Source organism: Danio rerio, chromosome 16 (genome assembly GCF_049306965.1).
Source record: "Danio rerio strain Tuebingen ecotype United States chromosome 16, GRCz12tu, whole genome shotgun sequence".
NCBI classification, from domain to species: domain Eukaryota; kingdom Metazoa; phylum Chordata; class Actinopteri; order Cypriniformes; family Danionidae; genus Danio; species Danio rerio.
In genome coordinates this window covers 40605236-40628961 of record NC_133191.1, presented here as the reverse complement: position 1 = coordinate 40628961, position 23726 = coordinate 40605236, and the positions used below count along the sequence as shown (strand labels likewise).

Below are 23726 nucleotides of genomic sequence, written 5' to 3'. Positions count from 1 at the left end.
TGCTAAACACTGCAAGTGCGTAAAGATGCTCTGTTGTTTTGTTCTATTATTAATATGCTAGCACAGTGGTTCTCAAACATTTTTCATCAAGTACCACCTCGGAAAAAATTTGTCTTTGCAAGTACCACCATAATGAGCAGTTTTGAAATACAGTAGCGTATTAGGTCTAGTAAAGCAGCTTAAGCTCTGTACAGTTTAAAAAAGAAATAACTCCTGGTTTGTTAGCACCTGGATATGTTGCCTAGACCTCATAAATATAGGCTTTATGTCATCATATTCGTATATAAATCATTTTTGATAATTTCTTTAAATATATGTAGCATGTACATATTACATATTTGATTCATCCGCGTACCACTAGAAGGAAGCCTGCGTACCACTAGTGGTACACGTACCACAGTTTGAGAACCACTGTGCTAGCATATAAAAATAAATTAGTATTTTAAAATGCATTATTTAATGTGTCAGACACAAAATAGACACGTCAATTTGTTTAATATAAAATTAATTGTAATCTGACCAGTTAACCGTTAATAACCGATTAATGAGCGACGGTTGTCGGTTAGCAAAATTAACCGAAATGAGCATCCCTAATTAATACATTATAATTTTGGAACAAATACAGAAATACAAAATAACAGGGCATGGAACTTTAATCATACCTCTGAATGGGGGAAATTTTCTTGCACATTTAACTGCTGTCTTCCAAGTCCAGCCATAGTGAGATGTACTTCTGCCTCTCCTTTTGGTGTTTTTTCATGCTGTTTGTCCAGCAGGTAAAAATACATTAATAAGCTTTTACATTGCCCCTTATATGGTGCAAAACAGCTTTTCCCTCTACGCTCCTCTCAGAAAAACCCAGGAAATGACCTACAAATATTTTCTCATTAGTGTAGGAACAATTTGTATTAGAGAAAAAAACACATTAGATTCTTCTACACATACAGTCATCCACTGAATCTCACACCTCATTTCTTGCTGAACTGACTGGCTCTGGAAACGTGATGTTGTCCTCTCTCTCTGTGTTGAACTAATCTCTCTTAGTTGGTTTGTGTTCTCTGGTGATCTTAGGGTGTTGGTGAGCCTCGACACCAGGCTTTGAGCAGCAGATATTATTTCTCCAAATGGAACCTGATAAACATTAACATAAAATTAAGCTGTAAGTCATGCAGAATTATGATTGACAATGGTTAAAGAGGGTAGACAGACAGACAGACAGACAGACAGACAGACAGACAGACAGATAGATAGATAGATAGATAGATAGATAGATAGATAGATAGATAGATAGATAGATAGACAGACAGACAGACAGAACGATGGATGGATGGATGGATGGATGGATGGATGGATGGATGGATGGACAGATTTTATTTAGGTTTTAATGCCATATCAGCAGCATTGGCTAAATTCATGGCAAAAAACATGTACTAAATATACAATTTATAATCATATCATATCAGTTAGCATGATGACGCTCATTGCAGTTAGTAAACAATCTTAGCAAACATACATTTTAAAATAACAACAAAAAACATACAAGTAGCAAGCAACAACACTGAAAACAGTCATATACAATCTTTTAGTTAGATTAAAGATAAATATTGTAAAACACCTTTTCAAACAGCTCACTTCAAATATTTCCAGAATAAAAACATTCTCCAATATCATTTAAAAACACAATGTGTATTTTTACATGATATTAGAGAACGTTTTTATTCGGGAAATATTTTAAACATATTAAAATGTTTTATCGGTAAAATATTTTTACACAAGTCACCAATAGGTATTTCTTCCGCTTTTCATAAATATGCGAGTGTAAGCCATGAGTGTCTGATGCTACATCTTGTATGAACAACCTGGTCATGTCTATTTTCAAAATGGTAATTATTCCTTTCATTAATTAATGGATTCACTTCATACCATGTGTTTTTCCTACATTCATCCCATTCCATCTGCCATTTCTCATTAACATACAGATTTAAAACAGGTTTAACATCAGACACAGGAAGTTTACGTTCTGTTATCTCCAACTTCTATCTTCCTTTATCATGCTTTATCTGCACGCTCATTTCCAACTCATCCCATATGACCAGCCCGGTATCCAGCAGAAAATAATATCAAAGTCTTTAGTCTTTAAAAGGTCCACTTTTTCTATTATGCTAAAAATCTTAGTATGATCAGTTTTCATAGATTCAAGTGCTTGTAAGCAGGACATAATCTGAGCTAATTAAAAACAGACAGACAGATAGATATTGGGCATTTTTCTAATACTAAGAAACGAGTCTTATGTTGAGCAGGTAGATTTGAGGGAATAGTCACTATATGAGACAAAATATACTTTTTTGGCTATTTGCTCAAATTATTTAAGTTAGGTTACTCTACTTTAGATAAGAATTCTCTTCATAAAGACTTTGTAAATTGCTATAAATATATAAAAACGTCATTTCTGCTTAGTAATGTGGATTGCTAACTTAAAGATAATATAAAAACGTATATCTGAACATGTAATCTTCTCTCATAAATCAATGAGGAGCTTATTTATTCAGCTTTCAGATGAAATACGAGTGTTTAAATGACTGCCCCTCATGATTTACGCCCATGGGTCCGGGTCACTTATTTAACCAATTGCTAATCTGCACAGACTTTATTACATTATTCAATATATTTTCCCACTCATTCGGTGATAATAAGATAAATTAACGTAGATCTCAAGTTTTTTAAACAATTGATGGATTTGATTCAGTGTCATAAAAATAAGCAAAAACCCTCAAATATTTAACTTGCCTTTTGCTGATATCTTCTTTATAATAGATCAATAGTCTATCTGGCTTTCAAAAACACTTAATCAACAGATGCCATGTTATAGTTAAACACCGTTAAGTGATTCACTGAGAAGTTCTGCGCTCGCTGCCTGTCAAGTTCACTTACGTTATGCTAACTTAGCTTGCTATCCTCGGCCCGATCTTAATTTTGATTCTGTAAAATGTCTAAGAAACACAGCGAAAATGGACCTCATTGAGTCTCAACCTTTATTACAGCTCATGGAGGACAGTTCTCAAAGAGGGATTAACAAAAGTCTTACCTGAGACGGTGTGTGGGAGCTGCCCAGACATTTTGTTCGGGGGGCTTCCTTCAGTCAGGATTCAGGATCTCATCACGCAAGCGCACTGTTGTGATCGATGACTCTGGCTCGTTTATTAATGCCTGTGACCGCGGTGATGTATTTTGACAGTGGACTGTCGCTGTTTGATTCGTACTCTTCGTGTCCGTGGTGAAACTATTTCGTGTCTGTAAAGTAACGTCACAAGTTATGTTCCGTTTTCCTTTGCGGTTTCATAATTGCAGATGCGTGAATTTTATAATTATAACAGAAATTTTATTCCATAGGTTAGCAACTTCACGTACTGCCGCCAAGACATCCTCGTTTCCATGACAACTAACATTAGACTCCGGAGCTCTCGATTTCTTAGCAGCAGACTTCTGGACAAGAGTCAACGCATCGTGATTCCGTATTACATTGTAAATTCAGTGCAGAGCTAAAGGCCGATGCAGAGTCCTCAAATTAATCAGCCGTGTTGGACCCGTCAAACATCAATCATGCCAGGCCTTGCGTGATTAACTTTATTCTTCCCTCTTTTCCCCATGCAGAGATGGCAAAAGAGTTGTATAAGGTCCACGCGTATTTTATAATGTTATCACGAGCCCTAAACAGTAGGTTAATATGCCACTTCACCTTTTACACCCTGAAGAATAAACGCGAACACCTGTACCTACAGGACCCCCATCCCATCTTTGGTCTGGCCCTACGCTACGTCATAAATCGAACGCGCTCTGCACCGCGAGTGTCAGAATCCACCAGACGCCTGACAGAACAGACGTGTATTGAGGAACTTTTCATTTGATACTCAGACAAGGCGAAAACTCAGATAATTAACTGCAGTAAACTCATTTATACACCCTAGAGAGCGTTATTTACTGCTAATAAATGGAAAAAAGTATGTTACATGTTCCTGGTCCTTCCGGACAAAGAAGACCGCCATGTAGACAGAGGATAGGGCCTTCTCCTGGTTCTGGTACATTTGAATGTATTTTTAATGTTTGATTGATGTTGTTTAACCCTTGTGTTGCTGTTTCATACACACTGGGGTCATTTGGCCTCAACTTTCTCTCAGTTTCAGCAAATGGAGTGATTTTTTTAGTGACAAACTATTTTGACATATTTTGGGAAAAGGCTTTTGAATTAAAAAAAGTTTCAAAAAACTTAATTCGGGGCAAATTGGCTTTGTTTATGTTGTTGGCTGTTACGGGTTAAATGGCTTTATTTTTATACTGTCTGTTCAGGCATAACTAGAAGCTGTCTCAAATGAACATGCTGTTTTTATCTTTCAGTGGAAGCAAAATATGACCTGAAAGAAAATATTGGAGCTGGCTGCTACGGCAATGTCTATCGTGGTATCAGAAAAATGGACGGCAAACAGGTAAGTCTATTCACCCTAGTCCAGTTTAGAGGACATCAACTTTAGAGAAATCATGTTTGATTGCTCACTCATGTTTAATTCTACTTTTCATCCACAGTTTATCATCAAGTCGACTACTTCAGAAGTTGACAGCAATGTGGTAAGTCTGAAAACATCATGCGTGATTCATATTTGAAGCATCACAAAATACATTTAATAGATGAGTCTGTCTGCGGCTGTGGTTATACAAATATCTACTGATCATTTTGTGATTCACTGCTGTTTTCTGTTTATTTATGGTTATGATGGGAATTAATATGTGCTCTGCCGAGTTTTGATGCTGAAAATTTAACTCTGCAGTTTAACAGTGACTTTATATACATATAACAGAAAAAAGTAGTCACATGCCAATATTCAATAATTCAGTATATCATAATAATGAACATGCACAATAATGAATAATTATTATTTACACTTTTAGAGTGTCTTTTAAGATTATTTTATTCTGCAACATGTTGAACCCTTATTAAGCCATTTATTTTCAAACATGATGCTTTTCTCATGTTAATCTGGGCTACGACTTTGGGAATTCAGAGACTGTTTGTCTTTGGTTCGTTAACTCTGTGCAGTAAAGTCCTCTCGTTAACATCAGTTAATTTATCTAAAGTAGTTTAGTTTATACTTTATTATAGTGTTACCTATTATTGTACTTTATAATCTTTTTTTACATGTATTTAATAAGCAATACACTAGGTATTGTTGTAATCATACCTGATAAAGTAATCTGTTTCACAGCTCAGCTTAATATCTTGATAAAATCAAAGCTTCCGCAATTCATCACATTAAAATCTAATAACGTCTGAAGCCGAATTACCAGATTTTTACATCACAATTGACAAAACCAGTGCAGATAATAAACATCAAGCTCCCATAATGCATTTCAAAAGCATAAATAAACACACAGAAAAAAAAACATGAATCACAAAATACGGAAAGCTGCTGATTTACAGATTTTCTTTTACAGTTATATTGAAAAACAGGATTACATGTTGTTGATATGCTAATGCTAATGTGCACTTTATCTTCAGCCTGGATATCCGTTACCCATACCAATCGAAGTGGCCATGATGACAATTGTGAGAGATCCCCCCAGCCCGCTGCTCATCAAGCTCCAGGAATGGTTTTTAGTTAAAGTGGAGAAATTGCCAAGAGGAGTAAGTGTATTTATACAGCACATTTCATGCACAATGCGCTGCAGGAGGGTTTGTCTCGTTTCTTATTGTCGTTTTAATTTTGTAAATTCAAATTCCTAAATCAAGAAGCATTTCTGGACATGTAAATAACTTTGTCTTGTTTTCAGAAAAGCTTGTGGGTTAATGATATGCCGGTGCGGTAAGCAAAATAAACTCATTTCTACTTTAAAATCTATCCTGAATGTAACTGGAAGCCAGTGTAAAGACTAGGCATGGGCCAATAACTGTTTTTAAGGTATGGAAAAGTCGAGGTTTTAAAACTGCCAAATTTTCTGTAATACCGTTGTGTGAGATATATTATTTACAGTTTTTTTAGGACAACGGTATCTCCAGCTGAATAAATATCCAAAAATGCTGTTTTAAATAGTAAAGAAATCAGTGTTTTTGAAACAAATGAGGGCCGCAGAAGTCAATTAATCTTTTGAATTATTTAGCCTGACATGTTTACTGCCAAAAAAATATTATAAATCTATTACAAAATAAAATATATTGTTTTCAGAGGGGAACAAGTTTGTCTTTTACCCAGACATTCAAAAAGACTACATATTAGAGCAGTAATCACAATACCGTGAAACCGTGATATTTTGATCCAAGGTTATCATACCGCCACAATCTAATACCGGCCCATGCCTAGTAAAGACTGACCTGAGGACTGCTGTCGTGTGCTTTATTTTAACTCATTGCATCTGCTTACAGAAAGTGTGTAAGACAATAATGTTGGTGATGGAGTATCTCGGCCCGTGCAGAACACTGGAGGATTTCCTGCAGAAGCACCAACACCTGGAGGAGAGAGTCGCGCGTACGCTTATCCTGCAGATTGTCAAAGCAGCGCAGGAGTGCTTGAGGCGGAAAATTTGTCATCATGATATTCATGATTGTAATATCCTCGTCATCGACCGGCCTCTGCAAATCAAGCTAATTGATTTTGGCTGTGGGATGCACATCTGTCATGGTAAGTCAGATTATTTCAGGAGGAAGCCGAAAAACATTCATTAGTCTCTGAGACTCAGTTGAATGGGGCTTTAGCTGAACTGCTTGCTCAACACTAAACCTCTCTTTCTGACAGATCCAAAGAAATACCCACCAGACACAAGGATATCTCCAAAGAAGGCGGTTAAAAACACAGTGAAGCAGCTGTTTGGCATCATGCGGGAAATAGAAAAACAATGTTCCAGCATACCTGAAGGTAAGAAGATGACTGGGACTGACACTGTTCATCCCTCCTGTTGACTTATGGGTCAGAATTGACCCTGGCCACATTTTACCAGCAGAAAAACCCAAAACAATGTTTTTCTTTATCTTGAGGTTTGGTGACGGTTTCTAAAATGAGGCCAACATTAGGAAAATATATATTATATTTTCATGAAGACTGAACATTAGGGCACAACAGGAGTCATTCAGGTCAATATTGAGCTGTGTGTGTGTGTGTCCACCATTAACTAACTTTCTCTTTTAAAATGTTACAGAATTCATGGCATTTATGAATACCTGCATTACCCTTGGGGATGATGATCAGAGACTGCAAACAGTGCAGCAGATTCTGGATCAGCCATGGCTAAAAAACCAATAAAAATAAAGACTGTTCTAGATATGTGTAGTTTATGCTTTCCACCCTGAAAGAGGACCTGTTTTAGAGGAGATTTTGGAGCACGAGGGGTTCAGCATGACGCAGAGGCTTTCAGCAGCAGGAAATGGTTTCATTCTTCCATGTTTGATGTTTGTCATTTGTTGTTTTCCGCTTCTGCTTCCCAAATTCCTGCGAGGGTTGCAGTCAGAGCTGCATGTAAATGAGGGCCAGTTGAAGCCGCCATTAGAGTGACGTCAGCTTTCCTCCTCACCTGATTGGTTGGAGGGAGGAGGTGTCAATCTAGAGCTAATAGACCAATGGGGAGGCTTCAGCCGGCCCTCATTTGCATGCAGCTCTGACTGCGACACTTGCGGGAGGAAGTGCAGAATGTGGGAAGCAGAAGTTATGAAGAGCTTTGAGAATGGTGGTCTTAATATGCTGGATTTCCGTACATTAAATAATACTGTCAAAATTAAATGGGACAAAAAATATTCTCTAAAATCCAACATCAATCTGGAACTTTATTCCAAATTACATATTTTCTTAATTTGGATGGCTTAATTGTTATTACTCTGTAACTATAATGCTGATAAAATACCAGCTAAATTATCTCAATTTCATAAACAAAATTTCTTAATCGATTCAATACTCCCATCCCCCCTAAAGAATTTGCTGTCGTATTTGATGCCATACCATCTGGAGTTATTAGGTTAGTCCAAGGCATTCTCTATCCTTCTACTTCCCCCCCTTGAGACGCTTCTACTACAAAGGTAGGAAAATATAGTTTCTCTGCAACTTCTTCAAACAAATCAGTACATTTACATTTAGCAGACTTACACATGAGGACGAAAAAAGAAATTTACACAACTATAAGAGCAACAATGAATAAGTGCTTTAGGCAAGTTTCAGGTGTGTAAAGTGTACGAAGCAAAACATTAGTAAATTATTTATTTATTTTTTTGTAATACAGTTAGCGGTGGAGCCAGAGAGGCAATTGCAGATTAGGAAGAGAAGTGGAGACTAAATAGTTGAGTTTTTAGTGGTTTCTTGAAGACAGCGAGTGACTCTGCTGTTCTGATGCAGTTAGGGAGTTCATTCCACCAACTGGGCAGATTGAGCGCGAGAGTTCGGGAAAGTGATTTCTTCCCTCTTTGGGATGGAACCACGAGGCGACGTTTATTCACAGAACGCAAGTTTCTGGAGGGCACATAGATCTGCAGAAGTGAGAGCAGATAAGAAGGAGCGAAGCTAGAATTCGCTTTGTAAGCAAACATCAGAGCTTTGAATTTGATGCGAGCAGCAACTGGCAGCCAGTGCAAACGGATGAGCAGCGGAGTGACATGTGCTCTTTTAGGTTCATTAAAGACCACTCGTGCTGCTGCGTTCTGAAGCAGCTGAAGAGGCTTGATAGAGTTAGCTGGAAGCCCGGCTAGTAGAGAGTTGCAGTAGTCCAGTCTGGAGAGAACAAGAGCTTGAACAAGGAGTTGAGCTGCATGTTCAGATAGGAAGGGTCGGACCTTTCTGATGTTGTAGAGTGCGAATCTGCAAGATCGAGCAGTTCTAGAGATGTGGTCAGAGAAGTTTAGTTGGTCATCAATCGTTACTCCAAGGCTTTTCACTGTTTTGGAAACAGTAATGGTTGCCCCATCCATCTGCATTGAAAAGTTCTGATGTTATTTCCTAATGGAACTGTATCAGTTCCAAATGTGACTTTTTTTTTATTTTATTGGAATTCTTTTGTTTCAGATATTGATTGAAGAAATCAAATATGGCTCATCCCAAATAGCTACTTAATTACAAATAAGATAATAGAAGTTTCATTTAGAACTATTCACCATACACACTCGGTCAATACTCTCTTAGTAAGATATAAAAAAGATATTGATATTAATTGTTCATTTTGTAAGCAACACAAAAAAATAAGTGCCTAGTTCACTTATTTTGGCAATGCAGTTTTTCTAATTTGCTTTGAAATGATTTTTCTTTTTCTTATTAAGAATGTTGATAAAGATTTTTCCTTACTATGGGAAAATGTTTTGTTAATAATAAAACGGATGCTATACATAAAAAAATATTTTTTTTTTCTTAATCTTCTTAATGTTATTTACAAAATTGTATATACATAAATGTACATTTTCAAACCAAAAACCCTTTTTAATATCTTGCTCACTGAAATGGAGCATTACTTTAAAACAATTTCTAACTCTTTTACAAAAAAATGCTTTAAAAACAACTGAAATGTGTCAATTATATAATCTTTTTCTTTAATATGTGATGTATATACCCCTACTGTTAATTTTTTTTGTTGTTTTCTTTTTTAAAAATGTTTTCTTTTTGTCTTTCCATTTTCTTTATAATGTACTGTGATTGTATATTTTTACTTGTCTCATAATTTTAAAAAAATGTGGAAGCGGAAAACAGCATCATGTCAGAAAACAATGGAAGTATGAATTCCTGATGATCTGATTTCGTCACTGACCACATGTGTGCTGCTCTTCTATCATTTCTGTGAAACTGAGACTGTACGCAGAGCGGCCTGCGAACCCCATGGAGTGTGTTGAAGCTGTTTTCTGCTGATCAAACTGTAAACTATTGTCTTCAATAAACTGTATCTCTGACTCCTGCTCTTTGTTCATCACACCGGCTCCTTGCATTAACACAAGTCAAATCCTTCAGCGTAGTGATACGGCACTGTAATGCACTCAAAACATGCCTGAACTACTTTATCTGTGTGTTGATCTGACAATAAGTGTGAACACAACACAAAACAACACAGAGAAGATCTGTTTTACAGACTGCAGACTCAATTTAGCCTTTATAGAACAATATTGATGCGTCATGTAATGTTTAAAGCACATTGCCCTGCCATTTGTGTGACTATAATGTGAAATATAAGAGTGTGTTCACTGATATGAGTAATCCTACTATAATATCTACTGAACTAGCACCAGGGCTCTTTCAGTGTCTGACCAGCAAATGTTGAGCTTTAGCCAAAGAACAATGGTTAGAATGGAAATGTCTTCATTTCACAACAGTTTTTAACAACACTCAGAAAAGTTTTGTGGAAAACTAATGGAAACACACTTATGCTTCAGTTTGTGCTAGTGTTACATCTACACAGCACAGTACACTCAAATATAAGCTAATAAGTAAAATGAGCCAGCTAGTGTTCACTGAGTTAAAGAGACCCCTGGTGAAAATAAGTACATTGCAAGTATACTAACCAAAAGTTAACTTAATTTAAATATATTAAAAGTATTATTACCATACTTTTATATATGAAGAGTTCAGATGCAAAAACCTCTAAGCGCCATCTGAAATGTTCTTCTAAAACGACCATTTTTGTCAGCCTCCTATGTTTATGTTCAGTTATTTCCCTTTAAAGGCAATGTAAAAAATTATTCGTCACTATAAAAGTCAACTTACTGAGCCTACACACAGGAGTCGGAGAAAATTTTATTTATTTAGCATTTGATGTTAATATATTTAAGTATTATTTTAACTATGCATTGAACAATGAACTTATGTAAGAATGTGTCAAAGCACACTTTTAAAGCACAGTGTTAAATAAACAGTGTAAGTTTTCATTCATGCAATTCAGTTCATTACTGCCTTTAAAAAGTAATAAATGCATTAAAAGCCCATTTAAAGCATTTGTTACTGTATAAGAGATGTTGTTGATGCTGACAATAAATATCTATATTTAACATAAATATATATATATATATACATATATATATATATATATATATATATATATATATATATATATACTCAATTCGTCTTTATTTCTCTAGCGCTTTTACAATTTAAATTGTGTCAAAGCAGCTTCACATAGAAGATTATAGTGTTTGAAACAGTGTCAGTTCAATTTTCAGAGTTTAAGTTCAGTTCAGTGTGGTCTAATAATTATTACTGAGAGTCCAAACACTGAAGAGCAAATCCATCGATGCGCAGCTCTACAGATCCTGAACCATGCAAGCCAGTGGCGACAGCGGCAGGGAAAACCCTTCACCAATTGGGGAAAGGTCAGAATAAAAAAAACCTTAAGAGAAACGTGGCTCAGTTGGGCACAACCATTTCTCCACTGGCCAAACGTCTTGTGCAGAGCTGCAGTCAAGGCTCTGGAGAAGCTGGACCTCAGCGAAGGCTCGTCTGTCCCTGGAGCGTCGCAGAAATCAGTCTCATGCTCTCCACTCCTCTATGATCACCACAGCAGCTGCTCAGGAAACGGCCTGGTCCAGGATTATGGAAACCTTGGGATCATCTTGTCGCTGGTCTTGGATCGAATCAGTGGCGCTTCATAGTCTAAGGGTCTCGGGATGAGTATACCCAGGTGGAAATAGAGAATAAAGAGAATAATTAGCGTAGCTGCTGTTCATAGTGTTTATAAACGAGATGCAGAAACCTGTGTGGAAACCTACTAAGTGATGCCCTGAGTGTATGCTTTGCTAAACAGATAGGTATTTAATCTAGTTTTGAACTGAGAGATTGTGTCTGAGCCTCAGACATTATCAGGAAGGCTATTCCAGAGTTTAGGAGCCATAAAGGAGAAGGCTCGACCTCCTTTACTCGACTTTGCTATTCTAGGTACTACCAGAAGCCCTGACTTTTGAGATCTTAAAGAGCGAGTTGGATTGTAGCGAGACAGAAGGTTGTTTAGATAAAAAGGAGCTAGATTATTTAGAGCTTTATAGGTGAGAAGTAATAGTTTAAATTCAATATGAAACTTAACAGGCAGCCAGGGTAAGGAGGATAACTTTGGGGTGATAGGGGATCATATTTTCTAGATCTGGTAAGAACTCTAGCTGCTGCATTTTGTACTAGCTGAAGTTTATTAATAGAGGATGCTGGGCAGCCAGCAAACAGAGCATTACAGTAATCCAGCCTAAAATTATATATATATATATATATATATATATATATATATATATATATATATATATATATATATATATATATACATATATTATTGCATTACAGACATCCTGCAAAAATAACTTGAAAGAAAATCATCCAGATTTGAAATGACATGAATGTTAAATTTTTATTTTTAGGTGCACCATTATTTTATGTATAAGGTTAACATGAATGTTTTTTTTTTATTTGTGCTTAGCCAGGTCGTAAACCGCAATAAAGTTAGTTTGACGTTTGACATTAATTAGACATTCATTTATATGGTTAATTTAGTTTTTTAATCTGGAAATTAAACTTTGCAACATAAAGGGCGTATATTTATGCCCATCTGACATATTTTTGGCTCAAACTATAACAGGAGCAAATAATTTAATTGGTTTTAAATCGAATAAAACATCACAAACTGGAACAAAAATAATTCATTCATGAAAACAAAGACTGCTACTGAAAAAAAAAAACTGCTTAAACCAGCCTAGGCTGGTTGGCTAGTTTTAGCTAGTCAACCAGGCTGGTTTTAGAGGGGTTTTGGTTGTATTGGGGTAATCGAACTAGGACTCGAGTCCAGTTTTGATTGGACTCGGACATAACCTGGCCAGTCAGAGTCGTCAGAAAAGAATCGCCGTTTCAGAAAAGAAGCCGATGGGCAGATTTTGATTAAAGATCCACAAAACAAACTTTTCAGTGGATTCATTTGCACAGATTAACTTGTTTATTTTAAGACTAGCCATATGCTAGCAACATAAACATTGAACATTTTGATTTAATGCAGACTTTAAACGAAATATTCACCCAGATATGATAATTCTGTCGTCATTTACTCAATCTTCACTTGCTTCAAAACATGTTTGAGTTTCTTTTTTCTGTTAAACACATTTAGGCTAAACATTGCTAGACAGACTGCTAGACAATGACTTCCATAGTATTTTTTCCTGCCGATTTCTAGCATTATTCAGAATACATATTTTTGTTTAACAGAGGTAATAAATGTATAAATGTTCAATAAATAAATGGTGACAAAAGTTTTCTCTTGCTAGGAACTATCCCTTTAAGTGTCGTGCGCGCGGGACTTTTATTGTGAAGGCGCAGCGCTGCTGTGTTTCCGTGTTTAGTCAGCGTCGATCATCTGACGGCTTTAGTTCCTTTAAACGGAGTTTTGCAGTATTTTTTGGGAGTATTTAATCTGTTGAAGGGAGAGTTTAGGGTCCAGACATAAAGTCAACAGTGTTCTGCTGTTTAAAGCGTACAATTCTTCACATTATGGGGCAGTTTCTTGTGTTTTGGTCGACCTTCCTGCTGATGTGCGTCGCGTTCAGTTTTTCTGAATCAGAATCAACAACAACACAACAACCTACAACTGCTCCACCTGTGCGCAAACGTACGTTTTCATCTGCATCTTTCTTTATTTTCATCCCATATTTCTATTCCATTGAGGTAAAGTTGGTGTTATAGCCGCAAATTCGTTCATTGCCAACTTGTGACTCGCTCCCTATGTTGTTTACCATGATACGTTACTTTGAATATTCGGTCAAAATCACATACAAGTATGACTTGAAAACAACATTAGCTTTGTATTTCCTGAGTGGACAGCTACAATGCCCATCGCAACAAACACAACAAGTTGTTTACTTGTATGAGCAGAAACGCAAGCTTAGTGAAAGCATGACTAAACATGGAGTTCATCACTTCTCTTCAGATATTTTCAGTAGAGTATGCAAACTTACCATCGGGTACCGCGTTCCCAGAAGCTTTTTAGTCACAATTTTTTGGCAACCTGCAAAGAGAGCATAAAGTCAAAACTTATTCAACCAGAGAGATGTCTGATCACACACACACACACACGCACGCACGCACACACACACACACACACACACACACACACACACACACTCACACACACACACACGCACGCACGCACGCACACACACACACACACACACACACACACACAAACACACACAAACACACACAAACACACACACACACACACACTCACACTCACACACACACACACACACACACACACACACACACACACACACACACACACACACACAAAGGAAAATTGAATGTTACCTTCTGGCCGTCAGATTTCCGTGTAGCCAGATAGACAGTGCCATGGTATCCCTCTCCCAGCTTCTTCCCAAGCACATATCTGTCAAGTAAAGATCCTGGAGAAAACATTTATGACATTTGCTCACTCCTGTTACTCTTCTGCTCAATCTAATCGTGAGAAAAATCTGTAAAACTCTGAAAAATAAAACAAAACCCTGCAGATTAGACAGAAAACATTACGGCAGAAGACAAACCTTAGCTGCTGTCTTTAGCTGAGCTGCTGTCTTTAGCTGAGCTGCTGTCTTTAGCTGAACTTCTGTCTTCTGCTGCAGTTTTGCTGCTGCCGCCATGTTGGATCTGGGCTGTTTTCACTCGTTTTGCAGCAACTGTGTCCTGATCCAGACATCCAGCCTTCCTCTTCAGTGCTCTTGGAGCTTCTGTGGATTCCAGTCAACAATGCATTATTAATGATCAGTTCTTTCATTAATTGGCATTTATTGTATTTGGGGATCTGTTCAAATGGCAGCAGTGCTACTAGTTTCCAGATGTTTTGTCATGAAGCTCTACTGAGAAATACTTTGCACAATACTGCATCATTCACAGGTTTAAAGGCACATTATGTGAGACTTTTATTATCAAAATCTCCAAAATCCACTAGAGGAGTGATTCATGAATGATCTCGCAGTGCATTATGGGACAGTGTAGTGTCCACTGGATGCACCCTTCAGAATCTCTCCAGTAGTAGTAGGTCATCTGGGTACTTCTCACATGCTGTTTGTCAAATACTGTGAGGTCAGACATACTACTCGGCTCACATACTGTCTTAATGTACTATTTAGTATGGAAGCGTGTGATTTTAGACACAGCCAGTGTGTGTGTTCATGCTAATGATCGTATTAGCAGTGTGGTGCAAAATGTCTTTATTTATAGTGCCCTGACCTTTTAATAGCAGGGAAACTGCTATAGAATGTCTCGTACCATCACAACGGTCAAGTATGTTTGACATGCTTTTCTCTTTATTTGCCACTTGCTTTTCTTTTCTTTTGCTGCCTGCTGTTCATTCATTCTATTTCTGCTCTGTTTGTTTAGCGAGGTTTTAATATGTTTGTGTTTTATTTGACAGCACAGAGCAGCATTATAACAGAAGCCCAACATTTATTTAGTCTGATAAAACAGCACACGTGATCACGAGCTGAAGAACCAGACTGTCACGGTTGTGGTGGGGAAAAGGAGCGAGGACTCAAGTGCAAAGAAACAATGGGTATTTATTAATAATAAAATAAAAATAAAAAGCAAAACAAAACTACCCCGAGGGGGAAAACATTAACAAAACACACAAACTTGGCTCAACAAGAACAAGGCAAGACTGGATCAGGAACACGGGGAGTGTAGACAACGAACTGGCAAAGGACTGAAAACATGAGGGGGATTATAAAGCAAAAAAGTAAATTGACACACAGGTGAACACAATTAACTAATAATGGGTTGACAAGGAGGGTGGGACTAGACAATAGACGGGAGAGCGCATGACACAGAGAGACAATACAAGCCATGCGCTCACATAACACAACACTGAAGCACACGACAAAAGCACGTGACCACAATGTAAACACCGAGCCACGTGCTTTGACAAAAGACGCAAGACACGAGCACACGATAGATAAACACCTTACCGTGCGCTCACACATAAGCAACGCGCATGCTTCATCTCAGCGCCAACCAAAACTGAAACCAACTAGACGGAGGCGCCGAGAATAAAGCAGTGCGCTGCTGACAGAACAAACACAAACACTAGTACAAGAGCGCGCGCGTCTGAGGGACGCAGAGCGTGCGTGGCCACATCATGTGGCAGCGCGCACACTCTGCGTACACCCACGACGGCGCGCGCGCACACAGAGACAGGACCAGACATTGAGTAGTGTCAGAGCTCTGCCACCAAAACAAGAATTTACAAGACCAAAGTGGCAGAACCCTGACACTAGCCCCCCCCAAAAGGGACGCCACCTGGCGTCCCTAAAGGGAACATCCAACAAGGTACAAGACAGACAAGAAACACTACAAGACAACAAAACAGGCAACATCAACAGACACAAGACAGGGAGGTGAACAGGCAAGACGACATGAAGGAAGGGAGGGAAGCCAAGCCAGACCCAACAAGACAAACAAGGGAGGGATGGGAGGGCAAGACCAGGGAGGATCAGGAGGGACAGTCCAGGGTGGATTCAGTGGGTCGGGGGCCCCAGCAGGGAGCCAGGGTGGAGCCGGAGGGTCCGTCCAGGGTGCAGGGAGGGAACACCAGGGAGGAGCAGGAGGGACGACCCAGGGAGAGTCTATCAGGGGAGACAAGGCAGGAGGTCGGTGGGGAGCCGGCTGGGCTGGAGGCCTGTGGGGAGCCGGCTGGGCTGGAGACCAGAGGGGAGCCGGCAGGGCAGGGCGCCGGGCTGGGACCGGCAGGACGAGACGTCTGGATGGGGCCGGCAGGGCAGGGCGCCGAGCTGGGGCTAGCTGGGCGAGACGTCTGAGTGGCGCCGGCAGGGCGAGACGTCTGGGTGGCGCCGGCAGGGCGAGACGTCTGGGTGGCGCCGGCAGGGCGAGACGTCTGGGTGGCGCCGGCAGGGCGAGACGTCTGGGTGGCGCCGGCAGGGCGAGACGTCTGGGTGGCGCCGGCAGGGCGAGACGTCTGGGTGGCGCCGGCAGGGCGAGACATCTGGGTGGCGCCGGCAGGGCAAGGGGCCGGGCTGGGGCCGGCTGGGCAAGGCGTCTGGGTGGCGCCGGCAGGGCAAGGCGTCTGGGTGGTGTCGGCAGGGCAAGGAGCCGGGCTGGTGCCGGCAGGGCTAGACGTCTGGGTGGTGCCGGCAGGGAAAGACGTCTGGGTGGTGCCGGCAGGGCAAGGAGCCGGGCTGAAGCCGGCAGGGCAAGACGTCTGGATGGCGCCGGCAGGGCAAGGAGCCGGACTGGGACCGGCACTGAGCTGCGCTCTGGGGCTGGAGCCGACACTGGAGGGCGCTCTGGGGCTGGAGCCGACACTGGAGGGCGCTCTGGGGCTGGAGCCGACACTGGAGGGCGCTCTGGGGCTGGAGCCGACACTGGAGGGCGCTCTGGGGCTGGAGCCGACACTGGAGGGCGCTCTGGGGCTGGAGCCGACACTGGAGGGCGCTCTGGGGCTGGAGCCGACACTGGAGGGCGCTCTGGGGCTGGAGCCGACACTGGAGGGCGCTCTGGGGCTGGAGCCGACACTGGAGGGCGCTCAGGGGCTGGAGCCGACACTGGAGGGCGCTCAGGGGCTGGAGCCGACACTGGAGGGCGCTCAGGGGCTGGAGCCGACACTGGAGGGCGCTCAGGGGCTGGAGCCGACACTGGAGGGCGCTCAGGGGCTGGAGCAGACACTGGAGGGCGCTCAGGGGCTGGAGCAGACACTGGAGGGCGCTCAGGGGCTGGAGCAGACACTGGAGGGCGCTCAGGGGCTGGAGCCAGTATGGTGGAGGAGCCCTTTCTCCTCCTACGCTTCCTTATTTTTGGTGGCGGGAAGCTGGCCACCTCTTCAGACACTGCTGGGCACTCCACTACCTCTGAAAGTGTTGCAGTGTCTGTTTCGGGCACCTCGAGGGATGTTGCTGCCGCCAGGGTGGTTGCTGGATGGGCTGCAGTGGGTTCAGTCACCTCTAGGTGGGTGACAGGTGAGGAGGGCCCGTTCTTCCTCCTCCGTCTCCGTTGGTGGGTCATCGGAGGACTGGGGATTTGGCAGTCTGTGAGCGGGATTGGCGGTGGGCCAAGGGGAGGCAGGCCACCGTCTCCCTGGCTGTGGTACAAATAGCTCACAAACTGCCAGAATGACAGTATCCCCAGCATCCCCATCTCCCAGGCCTGAAGGGGGCTGTTGAGTCCAGCATTGAAAGCCTCCTTCAGTGCTGTGGTGGTAAACTCAAGCCCCTCTGCTGCGTAGACAAACTGGTAGGCAAACTCCTTGACTGAAGATTCCCCTTGATGAAGACCAAAGAGTTTGCCCAAACGTTCCTTCTGCTGGCATGCAGAGGGACGTGAACTGGGAGATGGGAAAAGGAAGATACCCATATTTCTGCTGAGTCCTCTGTTATGGCCAGTTCGTACTGTCACGGTTGTGGTGGGGAAAAGGAGCGAGGACTCAAGTGCAAAGAAACAATGGGTATTTATTAATAATAAAATAAAAATAAAAAGCAAAACAAAACTACCCCGAGGGGGAAAACATTAACAAAACACACAAACTTGGCTCAACAAGAACAAGGCAAGACTGGATCAGGAACACGGGGAGTGTAGACAACGAACTGGCAAAGGACTGAAAACATGAGGGGGATTATAAAGCAAAAAAGTAAATTGACACACAGGTGAACACAATTAACTAATAATGGGTTGACAAGGAGGGTGGGACTAGACAATAGACGGGAGAGCGCATGACACAGAGAGACAATACAAGCCATGCGCTCACATAACACAACACTGAAGCACACGACAAAAGCACGTGACCACAATGTAAACACCGAGCCACGTGCTTTGACAAAAGACGCAAGACACGAGCACACGATAGATAAACACCTTACCGTGCGCTCACACATAAGCAACGCGCATGCTTCATCTCAGCGCCAACCAAAACTGAAACCAACTAGACGGAGGCGCCGAGAATGAAGCAGTGCGCTGCTGACAGAACAAACACAAACACTAGTACAAGAGCGCGCGCGTCTGAGGGACGCAGAGCGTGCGTGGCCACATCATGTGGCAGCGCGCACACTCTGCGTACACCCACGACGGCGCGCGCGCACACAGAGACAGGACCAGACATTGAGTAGTGTCAGAGCTCTGCCACCAAAACAAGAATTTACAAGACCAAAGTGGCAGAACCCTGACACAGACGCGCTGGACTGTGGCATAATAAAAGCTCTGCTGCTTTGTGTCGTCGTGCACTGTGCCTTTAAGCTGACATATATATGCTCATACAACTGTAGAAGAGTAACGGTAGACTGACCTGAGCGGCTGTTCTCATCGCTGGACGTCTCTGCAGCTTTGATGCGTTTGCGCAGAGCGTATGGTTTGACTCCATCAGAATCACTCTGCAAATCATCATCCGCTTTCCTCTTCACTCCTCTTCCTCCTGATGTGGATTACAGTCAATAATGAATTATTAATAATCGATTATTTCAATATTGCCATTTATTTTACTCTGGGATTCAACAAATGGCAGCAGTGCTCCAGTTTTCCAGTCATTAAGAGTGGACTGACCTGAGCTGGACGCCTCTGTGTCGGCGTCTACACTTGTGTTCTCCAGCTCAGCAACTCTGATGCGTTTCCGGTGGGCAGATGGTTTACCTCCACCAGAAACACTCTGAAAAGCATCATCTGCTTTCCGCTTCACTCCTCTTCCTCCTAATGTGGATGACAACACAATGAACAATACACTCCTAATCTTAAGAATCATTTATTTTTTATGCCAGTAATGAAGCTTTTTCACGTTTGTTTTCAACTCTGAAAACTGGACTGACAGTTTCAATTTACTACAACTTCTATGTTAAGCTGCTTTGACACAATCTACATTGTAGAAAATAGTTTGGACTGTGGGGGAACCCATGCCAACATGGGGAGAACATGCAAACTCCACACAGAAACACCAACTGCCCCAGCCGAGGTTCAAACCAGCGACCTTCTATCTGTGAGGAGAACATGCTACCCACAGCACCACCGTGTCGCCCTATTTGAATGATTTTTTGGCACAAATAAAAGTGGATAATTTTCACACATACCGTGTATTTCTGCCAATTCAATTCAATTCAGCTTTATTTGTATAGCGCTTTTACAATGTAGATTGTGTCAAAGCAGCTTCACATAAATGGTCATAGTAACTGGAACAGTGTGGTTCAGTAACTGGAACAGTGTGGTTCAGGTTTTAGTGTTTAAGTTCAGTTCAGTTCAGTTTAGCTCAGTTCAGTGTGATATAATCATTACTGAGAGTTCAAACACTGAAGAGCAAATTCATCGATGCGTAGCTCTACCAATCCTGAACCATGCGAGGCAGTGGCGACAGCGGAGAGGGAAAAAAAACTTCACCTGATGGGAGTGAAGAAAAAAAACCTTGAGAGAACCAGACTCAGTTGGGCACGACCATTTTAATTTCTCCACTGGCCAAAAGTCTTGTGCAGAACTTCATTCGCCGTGGTTTATGCTGGAAGATGGCTTCAATGAAGACTCGTCTGTCCCTGGAGCGTCGCTGGAATCAGACACATGTTCTCCACTCCCTACGACCATCAGCGCACCAGCAGCTCAGGATATGGCCTGGTCCCAGATATGGAATCCTTGGGATCATCACGTCGCTGGTCTTGGATCCAATCAGTGACTCCGCCTAATCTGAGGACCTCGGGATGAGTATCCCCAGGTGAAAATAGAGAATAAAGAGAATAATTAGCGTAGCTGCTGTTCATAGTGTATTTAAGCAAGATGCAGAAGCCAGTGTGGAACCCGCTAGGTGATGCATTGAGTGTATGCTTTACTAAACAGATAGGTCTTTAATCTAGTTTTGAACTGGGAGAGTGTGTCTGAGCCTCGGACGTTATCAGGAAGGCTATTCCAGAGTGTAGGAGCCATGAAAGAGAAGGCTCGACCTCCTTTACTTGATTTTGCTATTCTAGGTACTACCAGAAGCCCTGAATTTTGAGATCTTAAAGAGCAAGTTGGTTCGTAGCGAGACAGAAGGTTGGTTAGATAAACAGGAGCTAGATTATTTAGAGCTTTATAGGTGAGAAGTAATATTTTAAATTCAATACGAAACTTAACAGGCAGCCAGTGTAAGGAGGATAAAATTGGGGTGATATGATCATATTTTCTAGACCTGGTCAGAACTCTGGCTGCTGCATTTTGTACTAATTGAAGTTTGTTAATAGAGGATGCTGGGCAGCCAGCAAATAGAGCATTACAGTAATCCAGTCACGAAGTCATAAAAGCATGGACTAGCTTTTCTGCATCTGAGATGGATAGCATATTTCGTAATTTAGCGATATTTCTCAGATGAAAGAAGGCAGTTTTTGTGACATGGGATATATGGTTTTTAAAAGTTAGATTGCTGTCTAATATGACACCCAAATCTTTTATAGTAGAGCTAAAGCTAACTTTGTATCCCTCTAATTGTAAATTGAGTTGCGAGATCTGCTGTGTGCAAGATTTAGGCCCAATAAGTAATAATTCTGTTTTGTCGGAGTTTAAGAGAAGAAAATTGTTGGTCATCCAGTCTTTGATGTCTTTGATACACTCAGTTAGTTTAGAAAGTTCAGACGTCTCGTCAGGTTTAGTTGAAATATATAATTGAGTATCATCTGCATAGCAGTGAAAGCTGATCCCATGTCTTCTAATAATGTCTCCCAGAGGTAGCATGTAAATTATAAACAGTAAAGGGCCTAAAACTGATCCTTGAGGCACCCCATACTTTACTGGGCAGATTTGTGAAGGCTGTCCATTAAGATTCACAAACTGGTAGCGGTCAGTTAAGTATGACTTAAACCATTGTAGAGCCTGTCCCTGGACACCTGTAGACTTTAAGCGATTTATGAGGATATTGTGGTCAATGGTATCAAATCCCGCACTAAGATCGAGTAAAACTAATAGCGAGACGCACCCTCGGTCAGCAGCTAAGAGTTGCAGCTTGCCTCTGTATTATGAATTTTAAGTGATGAAACTGTAGAAAAGTGTGATTCTGTAACGGGAGACTGACCTGAGCTGCTGTTCTCATCGCTGGACGTCTCAGCAGCTCTGATGCGTTTCCGCAGTGCATAAGGTTTACCTTCACCTAAAACACTGTGAAAATCATCATCCGCTTTCCTCTTCACTCCTCTTCCTCCTGATGTGGATTACAGTCAATAATGAATTATTAATAATCGATTATTTCATTAATTGGCATTTATTTTACTCTGGGATTTAACGAATGGCAGCAGTGCTCCAGTTTTCCAGTATTTCTCCAGTCATAAAGAGTGGACTGACCTGAGCTGGACGCCTCTGTGTCGGCGTCCACTCTTGTGTTCTCCAGCTCAGCAACTTTGATGCGTTTGCGCAGTGCATAAGGTTTACCTTCACCTAAAACACTGTGAAAATCATCATCCGCTTTCCGCTTCACTCCTCTTCCTCCTAATGTGGATGACAACACAATGAACAATACACTCTTCAGAATATAAAGATTGAGAAAATCCCCTTTAAAGTGCCCGAATTAAGTTCAAATCAACATTTGAGTTCTGACATGTTTACAGTAGAAAGTGTTCAACTTGATGGAGCATGATCATAATATAATATTGTATTGATTTTGGCCATAATAGATAAATCAATCACTTTGATCCAGACACTGTATTGTTGCCTAGTGGCCAAAATCTCCGCATGCTCACTGGATTTAGCAGCTAACTGAGTGAAACACTTTGCACCCTGCTTCATGTTTCAGAATCTTCAGTGGTGATAAATGTATGGTGCTGAAGCTGTACAAGTTTTGATGGAGACACACCTGAGCTGGTTTTCTCTTGATAGCTGCTCATCTCTGTGTCTCTTGTGTTCTCCAGCTCTGCAACTCTGATGCGTTTCCGCAGAGCGTATGGTTTGCCTTCACCTAAAATACTGTGAAAATCATCATCCGCTTTCCTCTTCACTCCTCTTCCTCCTACTGTGGATTAAAACACAACGAACAATAAACTCTAAATCTCAATCTTGATTTTTATTGTCAATATTTCATAAAAAAATCCTAACATTGAGAAAAAATCACCTTTTAAATAGTCAAATTAAGTTCTTAGCGGTGCAGATTATAAATATCAAACACTCAGATTTACAGCAGCAAGTTTGTAAATAATTTCATGCTTCTGTCATATTTCAGGCCCGTAGCCAGAGTGTGGGGGGAGGGGATAGTACAGAATTTGTCCTATACATAACCTCATTTGTCCTATTTTGGCTCCTACACCATCATAAATTGTGAAAATAACCTGTTGAAAAAAGCCGAATCATCTGTTGACGTCACATCAGTGTGACTTCAGCTAATCAGTATGCAAACTAATATTTTTCATGAGTCAAACATCCTCATCCAGCAAGACAACATACAATATGACAAAAGTGAAGTCATCTTTCACTACAAGTAGCCCAACGTTTATTCTGAATCTTGGACCTTATTCTTGAAGAAGAAAAAAAACACTATGAAGGTTTTGAAGCCAAAAGCGGCCCATGTTCAAGGTAATATTAATACTAATTGGGCTATTTTTGTTATCCATAAACCTTCAAAAAGTGAAGCTCTGCATTATTAATATTATTATGTTTTAGAAGGACAAATTTTGACTGAGGAAAGTTCAATGTGCTTGCCAGTTTATTTTCTCAATAAATGACAAAAGACCACATTTTTTTCATTTAAAACTTTAACTCTTTTTTTTAAATTATATATGATATCCTCTTAAGGGCCAAGATGTTTTTTACATGCATTTTTTTATTTCTCTTTGCTAT

The 23726-nt window shown here is 41.0% G+C and overlaps 2 protein-coding genes across 12 annotated transcripts in view; one reads left to right on the top strand and one right to left on the bottom strand.

Annotated features, from left to right (window-relative positions):
- LOC137487301 (uncharacterized) overlaps window positions 1–23726 on the bottom strand; it is a 173377-nt gene that overhangs the window by 102789 nt on the left and 46862 nt on the right. For 7 of the 10 annotated variants that reach the window (XM_073926365.1, XM_073926366.1, XM_073926364.1 and 4 more), the window contains 3 exons: window positions 22750–22905; window positions 22242–22385; window positions 21976–22101 (listed from right to left, as the gene is read on the bottom strand). In XM_073926365.1, the coding sequence (XP_073782466.1) occupies window positions 21976–22101; window positions 22242–22385; window positions 22750–22905 (426 nt within the window). Of the gene's footprint in view, window positions 1–662; window positions 871–967; window positions 1132–3085; window positions 3173–20021; window positions 20619–21975; window positions 22102–22241; window positions 22386–22749; window positions 22906–23726 lie in introns of those variants that run through there. The other 3 variants (XM_073926371.1, XM_073926373.1, XM_073926387.1) reach the window with 2 other exon arrangements.
- Window positions 3845–9898, top strand: LOC141378272 (serine/threonine-protein kinase pim-2-like). 2 transcript variants are annotated; one of them, XR_012392375.1, is made up of 8 exons: window positions 3845–4076; window positions 4393–4481; window positions 4579–4620; window positions 5549–5674; window positions 5821–5852; window positions 6410–6665; window positions 6780–6899; window positions 7180–9898. XR_012392375.1 is itself a non-coding variant. In XM_073926404.1 (7 exons), the coding sequence occupies exons 1-7, from the start codon at window positions 3989–3991 to the stop codon at window positions 7281–7283; spliced, it is 825 nt and encodes a 274-aa protein (XP_073782505.1). In that variant the 5' UTR covers window positions 3845–3988; the 3' UTR covers window positions 7284–9898. The 2 variants fall into 2 exon arrangements, 1 of the variants encoding a protein (XP_073782505.1); XM_073926404.1 differs by lacking the exon at window positions 5821–5852.